This window comes from Panthera pardus, unplaced genomic scaffold (genome assembly GCF_024362965.1).
Source record: "Panthera pardus isolate Hobbes unplaced genomic scaffold, ASM2436296v1 HiC_scaffold_24, whole genome shotgun sequence".
In the NCBI taxonomy this organism is placed as follows: Eukaryota; Metazoa; Chordata; class Mammalia; order Carnivora; family Felidae; genus Panthera; species Panthera pardus.
In genome coordinates this window covers 111,786,170-111,805,708 of record NW_026526810.1, presented here as the reverse complement: position 1 = coordinate 111,805,708, position 19,539 = coordinate 111,786,170, and the positions used below count along the sequence as shown (strand labels likewise).

Below are 19,539 nucleotides of genomic sequence, written 5' to 3'. Positions count from 1 at the left end.
TATCTTCTTGGCGGAGATAACACCAAGTTCTGTGCAATTTCCATCGTTTATTTGATGTTCACACTGGCAGGCATTACGTTACGATGTTGGTTTAAGTAACAAATACAGGCAGAGTAAGAAAAGTCACTGGTCTCCTGGCCTCCCTGCCCCCGCCCCCTCCCCCCCCCCCCCAAGTCACACTTCAGCTCTCATGTCCTGAAGGAAAATGCAAAGACGGGTTTTTCTAAAAACTCTTTCTTCTACTTTTTTTTTTTTTCCCCTTTGATACAATATTAACACCACCCATTTGATCGGTAATCACGTGATACTGTGTCATACAAAAAGCAGGTAGCACCAACAACTTAATGAGCCAAGCTAACGTTTAAAGAAGGTTTTAGATGAACGGTTCCTTGGGAACGGTTGTACGAGGATTTGCCGTAAGTTAATGTTTCTGAGTAAGATGATTGTACAGATCGCCCTTTTCTTTGTTTATATTATGAAATACTGTTGACCATTCCGAGGCTAAGAACTAGTCAGCCAAAGTGACCAGATCTAAATTTTCTTTCTGAATCCTCAATCTGAGAGGGCTGGGTTTCCTAAGGGGCCCAAACTGTAACCACTTAAATGAATGGAGATTGCAGATTCAGAAATTAGGAGATAGGAGTTTAGGTGTCTGCAAGAAGAACACGCGATGAAAATGTGTAGTGTTTTCCATTGGTTATTAATACTGATTTTGAATTCTGTATGTAGAATATCATGAGCTATATATATTTTTAACTATATTGAAGCACTGAACTTTGGAATCATCTGCGGTTACACACACACACTATTATTAAGTCAATAAAAGAAAACCTACAAAATGTCAGAAATACACAGTAACCACACCTCATTAAACTCCAAAAAGGGTGCAGAGTGTATATAATAGAAGTCTTTTAGGCACCAAGTTGGAGAGAACTTGATATGAGAAGAAAAGCACAATGGAAGCCGTGGCAGGAGGGAGGGGGAGTTTATGCTTCAAATGTAAAAGATTCACACACAACTAACTGTACCATACCATACAGGCTTCAAAAACCAGTAAGATTTCACATACTTGGCAAAGCTTTTATTTCCTAAAACCCTCCCCCATAAAAGCAATATTACTGAAAAATCGGCAAGGCAAACTACAACACTGTACAAAACTCAATAAATTTTTATCATATTGCTTTAGAAAATTTTCTAACGTGGATGAGTTCAACAGAAACAGTTTCCTAATCTCCTCTGCAAATCACATGCTGTACCAAATGGCTCTATTTTCATGTATATGACAGGCCATGATATACAAATGCTTAAAGAAGTGTCCCCTTGATTGCACAGGGATGTAGATTATGGTATTATAAACCCAATGAAGTCTCACAAACAATAAAACTGTTCTAGTTCAACAGTCTACAGTATTACCAGAAGAGTAGGAAGCTCCAACAGACTTATTAAATAAACCTCAGAGGATTTCCAAACTTAAGATCAACTTTGATGTTAACATACTTCAAAGGAATAATTTCGTATCTGAACCCCTGGAATGGAGCATGGCCAGGCAGCATTGCAGAAGGGCAGTGTGAAAACTGTAAGAACTGTGCCTCATACGCTGGGTATGTGACAGGAGTTACAGACCAGGAGTCCCATATGTGTAACATGGAAGATCAGAAGAACATGAACTACTAGTCTGAACACCCTTGTTCGTAATGTTTAATTTGTGCACACATGTTTAAAGCTTCCTTCTTGGGGCTGAAGAAAGGTTCATACCTCTTCCACATGGCATCCTGGAAACCCAAACACACAGACGTATGGCATAAGGTGAGGGAAGAGGAATTTGGGGTGTTAATTACAGCAGACGGCTGGTATCCCATACACTCATACTAAGGATTTTCAGAGGTTTCAATTTCAAAAATGAAGTTTTACGATGAAGATGAAGGTTTAAATACCCAACTTGGCAGGTCACAGAATTTTCCCACATCTTCAGAACAGTATATATTATTATAGCACAACAGAAAAATTTTGTAGACATACACGTATGCATTTTCTAAACATAAATGGTGTTTCTGAAAATCTGTTCATGGTAAACACACAAGGGTTATGTGCCTATATGAATAATAATTTCATTCCAACTGTGAAGAGATGATATTGCCTGACATGTAGGAGGCCAATACACAATAACTCATAAGCAGAGACAAATGACAGATGAGAAAAGTAAAAGTACTCGGTATGGAGAAACCTAAATTAGGGTAACAGTCTCAAACCTTCTTTCAGTTTCTCACAATTTGAGAAACCAAAATCACATCATTGGAATTTAAGGAGCTTCAGTGCTGAACCCCAGCATCCGATGTGGCATGTAACACCCACCCTTGCATTAGGGTGCCTGTGTCCCAGCTGAGAAGGAGCCAGTCAGGTGCAAGTGAAGTGGGCCACAGGCGGTCTTTAACAACTCCATGACACCGATGCCGGATGTATTTCAGGCCAGTTCTGAATCTTTCTAGAATTACACCACTTCCAATTTAACACTCAAACATTGGCTGAACTGCATACTGTACTTAATTAACACAGATCAAGAATCTGCAATGAGATTTAACCAGTTGCATGAAAGGTAAACGAGCACTTTCTCACTGGCAGACTCATTTGTAAATCAAAACGCCTCAGTTACACGGATTTATCACTTCTTGCTCAGTGTGTTACACTGATGAAGCTTAGTATGTTTCCATCCAGCATAGTCATGTTACCAAAAGGAATTTACGAATGTTGGTAAAGTACCTAGAAAAATAAATTGTACCCTGTAATCAAATCTATTAAATTTGTTAGGATAAGGAAGGGCACTGTAAATAGGCTGATTCTCGGATGAAGAGCCTCATGTTTTAGAGAAGAATCTTCTTCTCATTTGGCTCCATGGACCAACCTCAAAGAAGCAAAAGCACTTTCAAGAATGCTCACACTCAATTTGCCTTCCTCCACAGGTAGATTAGCTCTCAAAATAACACCGTGGTGCAAGATGCCAGTCATTATATAAAACATCACTGTCACTCTTCCTAAAATAGCAGCAGCAAACATGTTAGGATTTATTTTCTAGATTCATTACTACACCTTCAGTGCCTTTAACTGAATAAGTAAATAAAAATGATTTAACAAATCCATTTCTGGAATTAACTGCCCAACACTCTCTCTTTAAGTTGGAGTGAATTTGTATAAAATATATTTTCTGAGAAGCAAATGGTAGGCCAGAATTTTTTCCAGAAATCAGTACCAAGTTTAATATCATATATTCTTCAATAGTCATCAGAGCTAAATTCCATTTTCCTTTCTCTTTAGAAATTAGAAAGAAAAATCGAAAATGGACTAGCTCAAGTTTAAAAAAGTATTATCCTAGATCATGTATTTGTAATGCCTGTGAACATTATACGCTTGGCTAAAATATTTATCATTTTTACAATCCTGTTGTCTCTTTATTATGATCTCTTTTTGCCCCAAAAGACAATTGCTATTTAGAGAACCAGAAGAAGGAAATGATCTTACAGTCTTACAAGTTATTCTCAAAGTACAGAACTTCAGACTTAATCTAATATCAAAATAAGCAGACCTAAGCATTATTATTTAAAAAGTAATTTGTGCCTGTTATTTTCCTACATATGTAATTGCACTTAAACATTTATAAATGCTTTGAAAGTTTAGAGGAAGAGATCATTGACTAGGATTTCCCAAGGAGGGAAGACTAGCATAAGAATATGTCAGTAATCACATATAACTTTCACATATCATACAGTAGAAAAAAATTCTAGACTGTATAACAAAGTACCTCTCCCAATAATGTAGTAACAATGAAGTTTATGGAACTGCTTTTTACACAGGGCCTAGTGAACCTCAATTGCCCACGTGATCACGTGAGCAAAATAAAAGGCAAAACTTTGCGGTTGTGTGTAAAATGCACTCCTCTTACATCAGAAACACAGTGTGTCCCCAACAGTGAAGCAGCTAAATGACTCAGATTTCTTGTAGGAACTTAAGATATTTAGAAGGCTACTTCAGTTTTGGAGTACAGCATGATACCAGGAAGAGAAACGCAGAGACTGATAGTCATACTACATACATTAGTAAGGTCAATCTTCTAGAAAGTCCTCATCTCATTTTCTTAGATTATTTATTAATACATCTGAATCGATGTGTTAAAGGATTCTCTTTAAGTGAGGTGAAAAAAGTAAATGAAAAAAAAAGTTTTGCAGTTATGACCATGAAATATTGGGAGGAAAATCCACTGGATATGTAGGATGTTCTGCTTGACGGGATACCTCACGTTAAGCAACTCCAAGTTTTGATTTAGGCAATCATTTTAACCAGTTTACCTTGTAATCTGGCACTAAAAATAACTTGAAGGAAACTTGACTCTTACAAAGCAGGCTCCTCAAAAACCTAAATTATAGATCTACCTCCCCGTACCCAGAAACTCTAATCTATTACACAAGGAAAATAACTGCCTTTAAATTAATGTTTAAACTTCAGTATTTATTATTCCTACTACTATTATTACCCAAAGTATTCACAATCAGGTTCAACTTTGGACTGCAGTTAAATATTCTTTTAAAAAAGCAGAAATCTCATCGCACCAACATTTCTGATTAATGTAACAGAACGGATTTTACAAGTGACAGCATTTTGTTGCTAAATGCATCATACTTCCGCTTACTCTCATACCCTGAAGTGGTACTGAAGGCAGTTCCTCTAAAATACTCTTCTTTCACTCTGTCCCAAGATGTAACTAGTTAAACAAGATGTAGCTAGCACAACAGACTGAGGACGTAAGGTAGGCCAAGAATCTTGGCTTAAAGCAGAAATTTGGGAGAAATTTGTTCTTCTTACAGCAGAAAGATCTATGACCATTACCATCAGGTATCACATATAAAAACAGGAAAAAGGAAATACCCACCTAGCTTGGCCTCAGATGTGTCCATCTCCCATTTGCTTTTCGGAATGTAACCCTAAATCGCACACAGAGAGAAGCTCGAAGGGTTAGAAAGAGACACATACATGCATATCACTGTTGAACTGGAAAAGCATTAAAACTGGGAACGGATTCAGTTTCCACTCACTAGTTACATATATATATATCTATATATATATATCCTTAGGGAAAACACAGTCTCATTATCTCTGAAGAAACTGAATTACCAATTCACCAAACTTCCCTGCCCAGATTTCAGAGTAGTCACTTCAGAATAGTATCATGAAGGCGCTTTGAGGCAGCTACAGTTCAGGACACCCGGCTGTAGTCTGAACAACAGGTAAATAGTAAATATGGAGAGGACGTACGGTCGTTTCTGTGCTAGTATTAATATCATTCAGAGTAGCAGAAGACTTCTAATAACTAGCTAGCTTATTTTCTAAATACAACTGCAATTCTCAAGTGATAGTAGCCATGAGGTACAAAGAGTGTTCTTCAAGACAGCTACTTTATATTTCAGTGTAACTTTACTCAACAGAAAGAAGAAAACAATGGTATCACTGAACACAACTATGAAGTTCCAACTTCATTTAAAAATGACTCAACCCATTTACCAGTTCGATCTTACAAAGGCTGGTTTCACTGAATCAATGTGAGAGCATTTCTTCTGCGTCAGTTGGAACCCAGATTATTGTTTTCAATGTCTTTTAAAATGATATTTTCCTATTATACGAAAAACCAGAAATCTCCACAGGCAATTTATATTTTATTTAATAAAATAACTGGGTAGTTTATTTCAAACAAAGTCCCATAAGATTTTCAAGTTTTCCAATGTACCTATTTAATTATGTAGTAATCCTTTTCGTTTATTCACCTAGCAAGTGTATGGTGATGATTCCTCTTTTCCTTCATTTGGACCCTGTTCTCAATTAAACCCTAACATACAGAGCTTTAATATTAGGACTTACTGTACAGAACAGACTCATCAAAGGTGTCAGCATCTTCTTGTAAGAACTAATATATCTACTACTGGGAATATTCAAGGTCATGGAACAGACTGACACAAAGGTAAGGTGGAAAGTGTGTTGAACGTTTCATGACAGTAACTGTTGTGTTAGAGTACTGGAGCATCAGAATTCTTCCAGGAAACCTATAGGTTTTGTACATTTCTAGTGTTTAAGTCAAACTAAGAATTCACTTTCAACTTCTTTGGTAGTACTTCAGGTTATAAGTCATATCATCTTTCCCAAATACATTTCTAGAACAAACCAAGACAAAGCTATGCTGAAGTGATGGTGCTAAAAGTACTGATGAAATCTGTACAAGTGATATCTCAAAAATCATCTGAAAACCTTAAGCATCACTAGAATAATATATCTATAAATTCTGAGTCGTATCTACTAAATTCACTAAAGCACTAAAGAAGGAAAAATATCATACCGATGACCCCCAAAAAAGATTCTCTTAACCAAGAAAAGTTTGGATTTCACCCAGTTGCATTGATCAGCACAGAGTAGAAAATGCCAAGTTTATTGAGAATTCAATGAAAATGGTCTGAATGACATGAGACTTGCTCTTAACCCTTTGGTTAAAATTCTCCAAGAATCTTTTACTGTTGGAATGGAACCCAATAGTAGAAGATCTGGATTCTGCATTTTTGAATGGGTTAAGAGAAGTTTTATAACATAAAGATAAGCAAAATGAGTATATTAATTTCCTTCTGCTGGAACCACCCTGTTCTTCCTTACAACTGTATCATCTTCTCACTGCTTGAAATGTTAGGCCATTTGGAAATAAAAGAGATAGTCCAGCAGGGTAGAGTTTTAAGGCTTCTTTGCCATGTTTCTGGTGTAAAAATAGAGTATTTACAGCGTGTTCCACTTTTCAAAATAATTAGTACATTCAATGAAAAGTTCCAAGCTTTGATCTACGCCTACACAAATCAGATGTTATGAACCATGTCCTGAACTGAAATCTCCACAAAAGGAAGACGGAGCTTCAGAAAGCTAACATTATAGAATTCTCACATGATCACTTCCTAGTAAACACGCTGCAAGGAGCTAACGAGGTCGTTAGCCATATTCCAGAACAGCGTGGACCTTTAAATGAACTTCCTGCCTACATTTTAGATCATATATGTCAAAAAACAACCTAATTAAGAAAAATATTTTGTTTAAAGACAAAAAAACATACTGAGACTCAAATGCCATTATCTTTAAAGCTTATTTTTTAATCCGCATATGAAATCTAGGAATGTAGAGGTTGACACCATCTCTATGTACACACAGTTTCTTTTCAGAGTCCTCTGTATCACACATGGGTTTGATGGGACCACTTCTTAGAGAGTCTGTATTCTCTAGGGGTAGGAATCAGGGTTCTCGCTTTGTACATTTTCAGAAGAATATGAGAAGCAGCTTTAGCAAGGGCTGAAGTATTAAATAAAACAAATGATGTTTTGAATTAAAAAAGAAACACTCTTTCAAGGCATTGCTAATCTCTGTGTCTCATTAGCAAACACTGGAAAGTAACATAACTCTACAGGTCGCGTATTTTTCAATGACAGGGTAAGGCAAACATCTCTACAGAAGTGTGATCAAAAGCATTCACAGTAGGTACACGGGAACTTTGAACTCACACTACAAAGCCTCTAATCAGCCTAAGCAAAATGCATTGCCTACACAGTCAAATCATTTTCCCCATCACTCAATAGGATAAAATGCAGAAGAACAAATCCAGCAGTCAGTGGCAACCCTCTGCCTCCTCATTCTAGAAGATCTTCTGCCTCAGTTGACAGAAACTCAATTTTGAAATCTTGTAGCAAAGACGAGACAATTATGCATATGTTGGGTAGGTTGTACCACATATCTGCTGGAATGTGAGAATGCCCTTTCATATGTAATTGATTTTCTTGAAAAGTATACTCCCCTAAAGCCACCCATAATAGATGAGTGACTAGGAGGGTATGTTTCTTAGCATTCTAAAATTTTCATGTAACAGTACAGTAGAAGGTTCTTTTGGTCAGGGGAAAAATAAAAAGTATCCAAAAATCTCCTTAAAGATGATTATGGAAACTTTGACCATTAAGGTGCATATCAGCAGCAGTAATCTGATCACAGATCTGAGATTAAACCCTTAAGGATTTTAATAGAGACACTTTGTTCAAAGTGGTTGGTCTGTCTCCTACCAGTTCGCTTTCCTCTTCCTCTGCATCTTTCTTTTCTTCCTTCTGTTCTTCAATATTTGCATCAAAATCTTCCATCTCTACCTACATTATCCCAATAAAAAGCAATGAGTTAACATTTAGGAAAATGTTGAGTTCCTTATTGAGACCTCAAACAAGCACAGGTGCCCAGAGCAAGGCAGCACAGACTCACTGTTACACCCTAAGGAAGTTTAAATCCTAAACTTTGAAACAGAACTTATAAAAGACAGAATGATATTCCTGCTTTTTGTTTTCTCAGGCTACCCATCTTTATAATTCCCTATGAATTTGAGAATAATAATCTATTCTAAGCTGATGATTACCTGTTTTGAATGCCTATGGATTACTAAGATTTCTTTCTAAACCTTTAGCAGGCATTTTTCCAATCAAGTAAAACATGTGTATGATTCAAATTTCAAAATGTAAGAAAGGACATAGTGAAAAGTATGATGATCGTAGCCTGGCCCAGAATGGAAGCAATGCAAACAGAGAGGAAATGGGTAAGAAAAGTGTTTATAAGGTAAACTTGACAAAACTTGGAGCCTGACTACATGGTGGAAGGATAAGGTTGAAAGTTGGTAGGACAGAGAATAAAGAGCAAAGGGTAACACAGGTATTAAGAGTCAAGGTTTCGGCAACCAAGTGATTGGTGGGTCTAATTACTAAGATAGAGAATACCAGAAGAGGAACAGGTCTGTATGATTTACATACTGGATAGGCTGCATTTGAGATGCACTAAAGTAGTATATGTTTTTTGGTAGAGAATTTGGAAAACAATGGTAGAATTATAAAAATCACCCATAACCTCTCTACCAAAACATAATTAGTGTTACGATACTGCTAAAATTCATTCCAGTCTTGACAGTTTAATATCAAGGGCACATATGTGGCAATCGAAGCTACCAGAAAGATTATCTATATCAAATGTGCAGAATGATAAGAGCCTAAGACAGAGCCCTAAAGAACTCCAACATTTAAGGGCTGAGTAGCAAGAAAAAGCCAGCAAAGGAGACTGAAACGGACGGCCAGAGAGGCAGGAGGAAAACTGGGAGAAGGTGGACTCACAGTAGCCAAAAGAAATATGTTGTCAAGAAGGTGGACATGGGTCAACTAAGTCATATGTGGCTGCAAAATTAAGAAACAGAAGTGAGAATTATCTACTGTCATAGAAATCTTTCATGAGAAAGTCTCTGGAGAATGGCTGGGGCAGAAACCAGAGGAAATGGGTTGAGGAACGACTCTGGGGGATAAAATACATAAAAATACAATGATAACATTAAGTATAGAAAACCCTCATTCACAGGTTGTCAAACCAAACAGAAGTACACAACTGATTTAAAAAAAAAAAAAACAAACCTCTCTCTTCTTCCATGATATAACTGATGTAGGCAAAAATTATCAATGAGTGATAAATCTTTTGAGGAACAGGATATTAACAAGGTATCAAATTACAGATTATTACAAAGGGATAAAGGTAGAAAAATTTGATGGATACCACCTGAACCAAGTGATCAACATTTCAATCATCAGGAATGAAATAAACTGACATCACATGGCTTTTAATATGATGCACTAAGGACCCCGCATCACTTACGTAGCATCCCTGGTAATGTTTAACTTAAAACTAATCATGTGGAAACACCCAGACAAAACCCAATTGAGGCGCCTTCTACAAAACAAATGGTCTACACTCTCCAAAAATTCTTTGTTTTTCTTGACGATGACATGGCTGAGAAAGTATTTTTTATATTAAAGGACCAGGTCCTAGATTTTTAAAAATAGCTCTAAAGCACATTATGGGAACATCTGGTGAAATGTGAACATGGACTATATATGAGATAATTCAAGAAATTTAATTTAGGAAATTTGTACTACTTAATACAGTACTTTATCAGTATTAAATTTCCTGAATTTGATAATTGAGACTTCTAGTTCTGTTAAGAGAATGCCCTTGTTCTCGGGAGATACCTACTCAAATACTGTATTTAGAGGTGAGGGGTTAAAGGTTATGAGGTTTACAACTTAATTCTTAAACGGTTTCACAATAACAGTGATAACAGTAGAAGTAAGAAGACGTATCTCTCTGTGTAGAGAAAAATGTGGCAAAGTATTAACAATCAGTAAATCTCAATGAAAGTTGAATAGGTGTTCTTATATTACTCATGCAACTTTTCTGTAATTTAAAATTTTTTTGAAATAAAGCAGGTATAAAAAAGGTCCCTTTTGCACTGCTTTCAAGGCAAAGGACACTTACCTCTTCAATAGCAGCATCTTGCAGCAGAGAACGAATGTCCAGACGCATCATATGACGAGGTGCAGTTTCCCAGTGGTCAGCCATCTGTTGAGAGATTCAGGAGGTCAAGTTATCTCGGGAAACTACTCAAAGAAAGACCAAGTGAGCATCTAAGACAAATTTAACTGATAGTGTGAAGTCTAACAGGCTACTTCCAGGAAGAGGTAGGCCACACCTCTTTCACTTAGATACAAAGGATAAGAAACATTTACTAAAGAAGGTAGAAAAGATTTTCTGAAAGTAAAGGAGATAAACAATTATTTCCAGACAACAGTGATCATACAAACAAAATGAAGTTTGGAATACAACACCTCCTATGTTTTCAAAAATCACCTTATTTATTTCTTTAAGCTTTCTTCCATGAATATTTCTCTTGCCACAAGTCTGGTTATCTGCACTCATTTCAGCCAAATATACCTAAGCAAGAATGAACAGTGATTAAGCAAACGAATGTAGCACTTACATGGTAACACAAAGTACTCTACAGTTCTTTTACCTCAAATCCCTTGGTTTTTGCTGCGCTCCAAAACTGGTCAAAATGTCTAACTCTGTCATTGATGGCATCCAGGATGATAAAGGGGAAAAAGCCATCATCCAGAGTCTTTTTGAAAGTTTTGAACATGCTGGTCCGGTAGGTCTCCTCCATCTCAGCTTCATATTCATATTCCATTACCTAAGATACCCCAGAAGAGATATGGAGTTAGCAAAGACAAAGAATCTTCCTAAACCTCTTCCCTAGTTACCACCAGGATAGAGATAACTTTGTAGTCTTTCCTTCACACCTAAGTACTAAAATTTGTGTTCAAAAAAGAGAAGTCTTTCTTTGTCTTCAAAAAAGCCACATTACTGGGGCGAGCGGGTGGCTCAGTCAGTTGAGTGTCTGACTTCAACTCAGGTCATGATCTTGCGGTTCATGAGTTCAAGTCCCGCGTCAGGCTCTGTGCTGACAGCTAGGAGCCTGGAGCCTGCTTCGGATTCTGTCTCCCCGTCTCTCTCTCTGCCCCTCCCAGGCCTGTTCCCTCTCTCTCTCTCTCTCTCAAAAACAAAGAAACATTAAAAAAAAAAAAAGCCACATTACTCTCTGAACATGTTTTCCTTCCAATACTATCAATGAATCAAGATGTAATCTGAGAGGAATATGCCATACCTTCTTTTTCACTTTCTTTCCAGAATCTGGGTCTTTTTCTTCTTTTTCCACTTCAGTGATGAAGTAATCATCCAAGCTTAGGACTCTGGGTGCAGGTCCTCCAAATTCTACCTCTTTATCCTAAGAATCATACAGTCAAGAGAGTTAAAGAGAATTTATAGAATATATTAATGAACGTTACTAACAAAGTTCCTTCTCATGGCTAAATAATATGCAATCTTGTGGATTCAAATCAAGCAGAGGCAAAAATACCTGTTTAAGCAGAACAAGATGTTTATGGGATAGCATCTCCCACATGGGCCAACAAGAACGGATCAAATGAGAAATACCTGGATTGACACCATGCTGCTTGCATGAAGGCAAGTGACTAACAAAAGCAACCAATTCTCTGGCTTTCCCATACTCACTCGAATAAGTTTTGCAACATGTGTCTTTCCACTGCCAGGCAATCCTCTCATTATAACAACAATCTGAAACACAATGAAAAACCAAAAAAATCACTCAGAGAAGATATTTTTTACAATGAGGTCTTACAGTTAAGTGACATATCATTCTCCGGATACACCATATGACAGACCATGAAACAAACCTTAGCAAATTTGAAAGGGTAGAAATAATACAAAGTATGTCTCTGAACATAACGGAATGAAATTAGAAATGAACAGTAAGAAAAAATTTGAGAAATTCACAGGTATGTGGAAATTAAACACCATACTCCTAAATAACCAATAGGTCAAAGAAGAAATTTAAAAATCAGAAAATACTTTGAGATAAATAAAAATGCCAAAACTTACAGGATGCAACCAAAGCAGTGCTTATAAGGAAGTTTATAGCTATAACTGCCTATATTAATAAGAAGAAAGACTCAAATCAATAACCTAACCTTCAGATACTAGAAAAAGAATAAACCAAACTAGAGCAAGCAGAAAGAAGGAAATAATATTAGAGCAGAAGTCAATAAAATAGAGAACTGAAAAACAATAAAGAAAAATCAATGGAACCAAAAGCTGGTTCTTTGAAAAGATCAACGTAATTGACAAACCTTTAGCTAGTCTAAGAAAAAAAGAGAAAATATTCAAATTACTAGACTCAGAAATGAAAGGAGTGACATGATTACCAACTTTATAGAAATAAAAAATGGTTATAAAGGGATACTAGGAACCACTGTACAGCAACATATTAGACACCTCAGGTGAAATGGGCAAATCCCTAGAAAGACAAAGGGCAACTGAAACTGACCCCAGAAAACACAGACAACCTGAATAGATCTGTGACAAGTGAAGAGACTGATTGAGTAACCAAAAAACACTACCTACAAAGAAAAGCTCAGAGGCCCAGATGGCTACATCACTGAATTCCAACAAACATTTAAAGAACTCTTTACAAACTCTTCCAAAAAATAGAACAGGAAGGAACTCCCTACTCTTTTTGTGAGGCCAGCATCTCAAATCAAGCAGATACCCTGATGCCAAAAGCAGACAAAACATCACAAGAAAACTATAGATATGTCTTATGAATATGGATGCAAAAATCCCTAAAAAAAATACTGGCAAAAGGAATCCAGCAACATATAAAAAGAATTATACACCATGACTAAATGGGATTTATCCCAGGGATGCAAATTAACATCCAAAAGCCAATTACTGTAATTAATATATCATTATCAACAGAATAAAGAAAACAAAAATCACATATAAAAGAATAAAATCACACACATTAAAAAGCAAACAAACAAAATCTCAATTAATGCAGGGAAAGCATTCAACAAAATTCCACATTATTTCATGATGAAAACATTCAACAAACTAGGAAGGGAAGGGAACCCTCTTCAACCTGATAAAGGGCATCTACTGAAAACCCATAGCAACAGCATACTTAATGGTGAAATACTGAAAGTTTTCTAAAAACAAGAATAAACATAGATGTCCACTCTCACCACATCCATTCAACACTGTACTGGAGGTTCTAGCCAGACAACGAGGGAATTAAAAAAAAAGAAAAAAGGGATTCAGATTGTAAAAGAAGAAGTTAAACCTTCTCTATCGGCAGATGACATGACCTCATATATAAAAAATCCTAGGGAATCCACTAAAAATTAATTCGAATAAAAGAGTTTAGCAATGTTGCAGGATATAAGATCAATATACAAAAGTCAGTTTTAGCTCTATACAATTGAATAATACAAAAACGGAATTAAGCTAACTATATCAATAATAACAATAAAATGTGAATGGAAAACATGATCCAACTATATGCTGTGCTTTCTAAAGGAGACATGCTTTATTTTGTATTTTCAATTTTTTACTTAAGTTCTAGTTAGTTAACATATAGTGTAACATTGGTTTCGGGAGTGGAATTTAGTGATTCATCATAACCAGTGCTGATCATAACCAGTGCCCTCCTTAATACCAACGCCTATTACCCCACCCCCCACCCACCTTCCTAAAGGAGACATACTTTAGATTCAAAGACAAATAGACTGAAAATTAAAGGATGCAAAAAAAGAAATCATACAAACAGACAACCATAGGAAAGCTGGAATAGCTATACTAATAATAGATGAAATAGACTTTACAACAATGAATTATATAGTCATATGTAGTCAAAATATTTGATGGAAATCTCTAGCATCAGTTTACTGAAACAAACTCTAAATATTCTGCAATATAAATTTAAGAACGTATGCATGTGACACTTGTCAGAATGGTTAAAATCAACAACACAAGAATCAACAGGTGTTGGCAAGAATGTGGAGCAAAAGGAACCCTCGTGCAGGGTTGATGCGAATGCAAGCTGGTGCAGCCACTGTGGACAACAGTATACAGGTTCCTCAAAAAGTTAAAAATAGAACTACCCTAGGATCTAGCAATAACACTACTGGTATTTACCCAAAGAATATAAAAACATAAATTCAAAGGGATACATGCACCCCTATGTTTATACCAGTATTATTTACAATAGCCAAGATATGGAAGCAGCCCAAGTGTCCATCAACAGATGAATGTATAAATAAGATATGGTATATATATAACATACGTTTATATATATATATATATATATATATATATATATATATATAAAACACATACATTTATATATATATATATAAATACACACACATACATTTTTATATACATATATAAATTACGGAATATTATTTAACCATAAAAAAGAATAAAACCGGGGCGCCTGGGTGGCGCAGTCGGTTAAGCGTCCGACTTCAGCCAGGTCACGATCTCGCGGTCCGTGAGTTCGAGCCCCGCGTCAGGCTCTGGGCTGATGGCTCAGAGCCTGGAGCCTGTTTCCGATTCTGTGTCTCCCTCTCTCTCTGCCCCTCCCCCGTTCATGCTCTGTCTCTCTCTGTCCCAAAAATAAATAAAAAACGTTGAAAAAAAAATTTAAAAAAAAAAATAAAAAAATAAAAAAATAAAAAAAAAAAAAAGAATAAAACCTTGCTATTTGCAATGACATGGATGGAGCAAGAGAGTATAATGCTGAGTGAAATAAGTCAGAGAAAGACTAACACCTTATGATTTCACTCATATGTGGAATTTAAGAAACAAACGAGCAAGGGCAAAAAGAAAAGAGAAACACAGAGAGACAAATCAAGAAACAGACTCTTACGTATAGAGAATAAACTAACAGTTACCAGAGGGGAAGGGGGCTTGGGTGGGATAGGTTAAATAGGTGATGGGGATTAAGGAGTGCAAGTGTTACGATGAGCACCGGGTGATGCATGGAATTGTTGAATCACTATCTGGTATATCTGAAACTAATGTAACACTATTAACTAACTGGAATTAAAATTAAAATGAAAGAAAACAAAATAAAGAACATATATATTTGGGGGTCACAAGGAAAATAAGCCCAAATAAATCAAGTCTCCTAATTCTCCCTTTTTTTGTTCCACATACCATAGAACCAAATCCACTTCCCCTCCTCCCCTCTTCAAAATGCAATTAATGAAGTTCTTATGAATTGTTTTGTAAAATTTTCGACATCTTTTTTTGCCAAGCAATTAAGTTCTAATTTCTTAAATTCTATAGGGTAGGCAATTTATGAATTTATATGATGACTTGTAGATGATAAGATGCCTTGAATCTGATATTATTACCATGTCACAGAAAAGTAGAGAAATTACGTTCAGGGTATTAAAAAGATCTCCTGATAGCTTCTGATTTGCAAGAAAGCTAGTCAACTACACAGGACTCACTCTCTCAGGTCTGCTCTCTCGGCCAGGTGGTTTCAAAATATCATCTACGTTCTTAGATTCGGGTTTCTTCTCAACCCGTGGGGCTGGAGGTGGCTGGTGGCTTAGTGAAGGAGCTGGCAGGGGCATTCGCTCCTCTGGATAAGTTCTTCGTTCTCCTAGGATTCCAGCAATTGAACAAAATTACTATTTACATGGTAATTATTTAAAATTTTAACTCTCTTCAGTCATCCTAAGGTAATAAAATTCATGATGATTTGGAGGCCACTTCTAAACCTTAATCAGAGAAAGTTTAAAGTAATGTAAATTTACATTTCTTGAAATCAAGAAAATGAAAAGATTTAGGTATATGATTTTGGGCAAATAGAATGCTCTGAAAAACACTGACTTCATCTTTGTTTGTATTAAATTTAGGGAAAAAGTTAAGCAACAGGACATAGAAGAATAATACATACTTTGCCGATAGTCCCAAGTATGACTTACAGTCTGTCTATAACTTCTGGTTTTACAGTTTTAAGAACAAGAGTTACTAGCTTAGGAAAGCTTGTTCTTACAAATAGGTATGCATTTTTGGTTTAGGTGTATAACAGTGAAAAACAAAAAGCAACCTAAATGTCCAATAATAAGAGTCTCCTACTTTATCCACTCAATGGTATATCATAGAACCATTATTATAATAGGTTTACATACAGAAAAATGTTACGTATCACTGAGAATAAACATGATAAAGAAATTCTATTTACACTTTGATTACAACTTCATTAATACATACGTGAAAAGAGAATGAGAAGAAACATACAAAATTATAGTTGTTGTGGTGTGGTAGGAGGTGGGATTATAACTGATTTTGTTTCTATTTTCCAAAACTTCTTTAATAATACCAAAGAACAATTTATGTTTTCTTTCATTAATTACATTGCTATTTTTGATGATAATGCTCCCATCTCTGATAAATCGGTGCATTCATTTTATTCTGAAAGTTTAAATCCACAGCTATAGGGGGAAACATCTCCAGTGGTCTGTATTCTCAACATCCTCATAGTTAATAAGGCACTTGTTCTACCTCCAAACATGGATGGTCCTTCGTAGGCTGGTCGGTCAGACTTCCGGTCATAGGATGGCCTATCAAATCCCCCTCTTCTGGATGAGGAATGGTCTTTTTTGTCTCGATATGACTGAGTCCTAGAGGTGTAACAGGAAATACTTTAGAAAATTTAAAAAAAACAAAAAAAGGAGGTCTCTGTATTACAATGCAATACCACTATCTGCCCAATTTTCTCCATGGGTAGCTACTACACATAGTCAATATTTTTATTTTTATTTTGCTTTTCCTTTTATTTTATTTTTTTGAGGGGGGAGGGGCAGAGAGAGAGGGAGAGACAGAATCATAAGCAGGCTCTGTGCTCAGCACAGGGGGGCCCAACACGTGGCATGATCTCACGACATGACCTGGGCTGAAATCAAGATGCTTAACTGACTGAGCCACCCAGGTGCCCCACTTTTCCATTTAGATCTGCCTTGCACACAGATGTCTAAAGGGCTCATGAACTGCAAAAATACGTTGTTTACCTACTAATGAAGTAATGACTGTACCTTTATTGACAATACTATTTCCTTTCCTTACAGGCTATCTCCATCTCCCATTTAATTCTCTGGAATTCAAGCTCAGAAAACTCAAGCATCTCGTTTCCTGCAGATTGGTCTGGAACTGCTTTTCCTTCTCCAAATTACACACACATGTATGAGAAGTATACATCATTTACCAAATTTCCCTTAGATACAATGACTTTTGCTGAACGTAAGTCTATGGTATTTTGTACACCTGGCAAAAAGGTATTTTTCATAACACGTACCTATCATCTCGAGGTCGGCGTTCTCTATCAAATCGATCCCGGTCATAGTCAATAACACCACGATCCCGTTCTCGGTCTCTGTGTGTTTCTCGATCCCTTTTGAAATCTCGATGATCTGCCATGACATTACTTTGACGATCAAAATAAGGCTCACGGTCTCTGTCTCTATCATAACGATCACGTTGGCCTGCATGTTCTACAAAAACAATTAGTACAAAGTAAGAGCTATATCCCTTTTCTGAAATAAAAGCAGAAAAGTGCAAATCTAACTTTAGAGCTAGTATAAATTATTGTCCTAAATTCAACTTATGAATCTTTCAGCTATATTAAAGGGAGGCCCAGATAACCTTATCAAAATCACATGATAATTAGGTCCTAAAAGGTTTAAAAATACTGATCTCTCTGGGACTCCTACCTGTCTCAAAAGTTGATCTTTCAGGTAGTGGATCTGGGCGCAAAGTTATTCTTTCTCCATAGGGTATCTGTTCAACTTTATTAGTGGACATATCTGGTGAACCAAATCAGGGATAAAACACTGTAAGAATGAAGCCTAAAGAAGACAAAGCTGAAGCTCACGATTTCCTGAGAATCCCAAATACAAAGCTGTCACCATTACTCACCTCGGCCATGGCCATAATCAACAGTCTGTTGCACTGGGGGTGGTTTGGACATCGGTGGCAGACCCATAGGCATTGGGCCAGGAGGGGGGATGGGAGGGTGAACATGTGGGGGTGGTAACACTGGAGCAGATGGGATTGTTCCAGGTTCTGGTTTAAATTCTGAATTCAGTCCTTGTTCATCATTTGTATCCCAGAGGCCATAGAAAGAATCTTCATCCCAGCGCTCCTGTTCCACAGCTGAAGCCTGTGGCTTTATTACTGGCGGAGGAGGTGGAGGTGGAGGAGGAGGTGGTGGTGGTGGTGGTATTGGGATAGGCGGCCTGGTCACAGGAACAGATGGTCTTGCTGGTGGAGCAGAGGGTCTTACAATTGTTCCTGGTGGTTTACCCATAGGAGGGGGTGGTCTATAGGCCCCTGGAGGCTGGAGAATAGGGTAAATGTGGAGGAGCATTTAGTGGAGGAGCATACCATCATGTTCTCACACGTCGGTAGAAATTAAAACCCGATTTTCCGTCCATACAAGAAAAAGTTCTTTTTCTTTTTAAAACCTTTTTGTGTCTTAAAATACACCATTGGAAGGGTGCCTGGGTAGCTCAGTCAGTTAAGTGTCCGACTTTGGCTCAGGGTGTGATCTTGCAGTTTGGGAGTTCGAGCCCTACATCGGGTTCTGCGCTGATAGTACTGAGCCTGTTTGGGATTCTCTCCCTCTCTCTGCCCCTCTCCCACTAGCGTACCTTCTAGCTCTCTCAAAATAAATAAACTTAAAAAAATAATAATCAGGGGCGCCTGGGTGGCTCAGTCGGTTAAGCATCCGACTTCAGCTCAGGTCATGATCTCGCAGTCTGTGAGTTCGAGCCCCGCGTCGGGCTCTGTGCTGGCAGCTCAGAGCCTGGAGCCTGTTTCAGATTCTGTGTCTCCCCCTCCCTGACTCTCCCCCGTTCATGCTCTGTTTCGCTCTGTCTCAAAAACAAATAAACGTTAAAAAAATAATAATCAAATAAAACAAAATACACCGTTGGAGAGAAATATGCAAATCATGTATCTAATAAAGGAACTGTATTTAAAATTTGAAAAATTAGTATAATTTAATGGTAAGACAAATAATAGAAAAAAAATCAGCAAAATTTGGAGATTTCTCCAAAGAAGATACACGAATGGCCAATAAGCACTTGAAAAGACACTCAACATCATTAGTCATTAGGGAAATAGATGATGGTTGCACAGCTCAGTACATTTACTAAAAATCACCTAAAATGGGCAAATTATATGGTATGTAGATTA

At 36.9% G+C, this 19,539-nt stretch overlaps 1 protein-coding gene across 4 annotated transcripts in view; it reads right to left on the bottom strand.

The window, feature by feature from the left end:
- YLPM1 (YLP motif containing 1) overlaps positions 1-19,539 on the bottom strand; it is a 75,530-nt gene that overhangs the window by 14,433 nt on the left and 41,558 nt on the right. For 2 of the 4 annotated variants that reach the window (XM_019427166.2, XM_053889615.1), the window contains 12 exons: positions 18,259-18,679; positions 18,054-18,146; positions 17,639-17,834; positions 16,849-16,967; positions 15,789-15,943; positions 11,983-12,045; positions 11,576-11,695; positions 10,925-11,101; positions 10,762-10,845; positions 10,390-10,473; positions 8,118-8,198; positions 4,919-4,970 (listed from right to left, as the gene is read on the bottom strand). In XM_019427166.2, coding sequence (XP_019282711.1) covers positions 4,919-4,970; positions 8,118-8,198; positions 10,390-10,473; positions 10,762-10,845; positions 10,925-11,101; positions 11,576-11,695; positions 11,983-12,045; positions 15,789-15,943; positions 16,849-16,967; positions 17,639-17,834; positions 18,054-18,146; positions 18,259-18,679 — 1,645 coding nt within the window. Of the gene's footprint in view, positions 1-4,918; positions 4,971-7,142; positions 7,360-8,117; positions 8,199-10,389; positions 10,474-10,761; positions 10,846-10,924; positions 11,102-11,575; positions 11,696-11,982; positions 12,046-15,788; positions 15,944-16,848; positions 16,968-17,638; positions 17,835-18,053; positions 18,147-18,258; positions 18,680-19,539 lie in introns of those variants that run through there. The other 2 variants (XM_019427167.2, XM_019427168.2) reach the window with 2 other exon arrangements.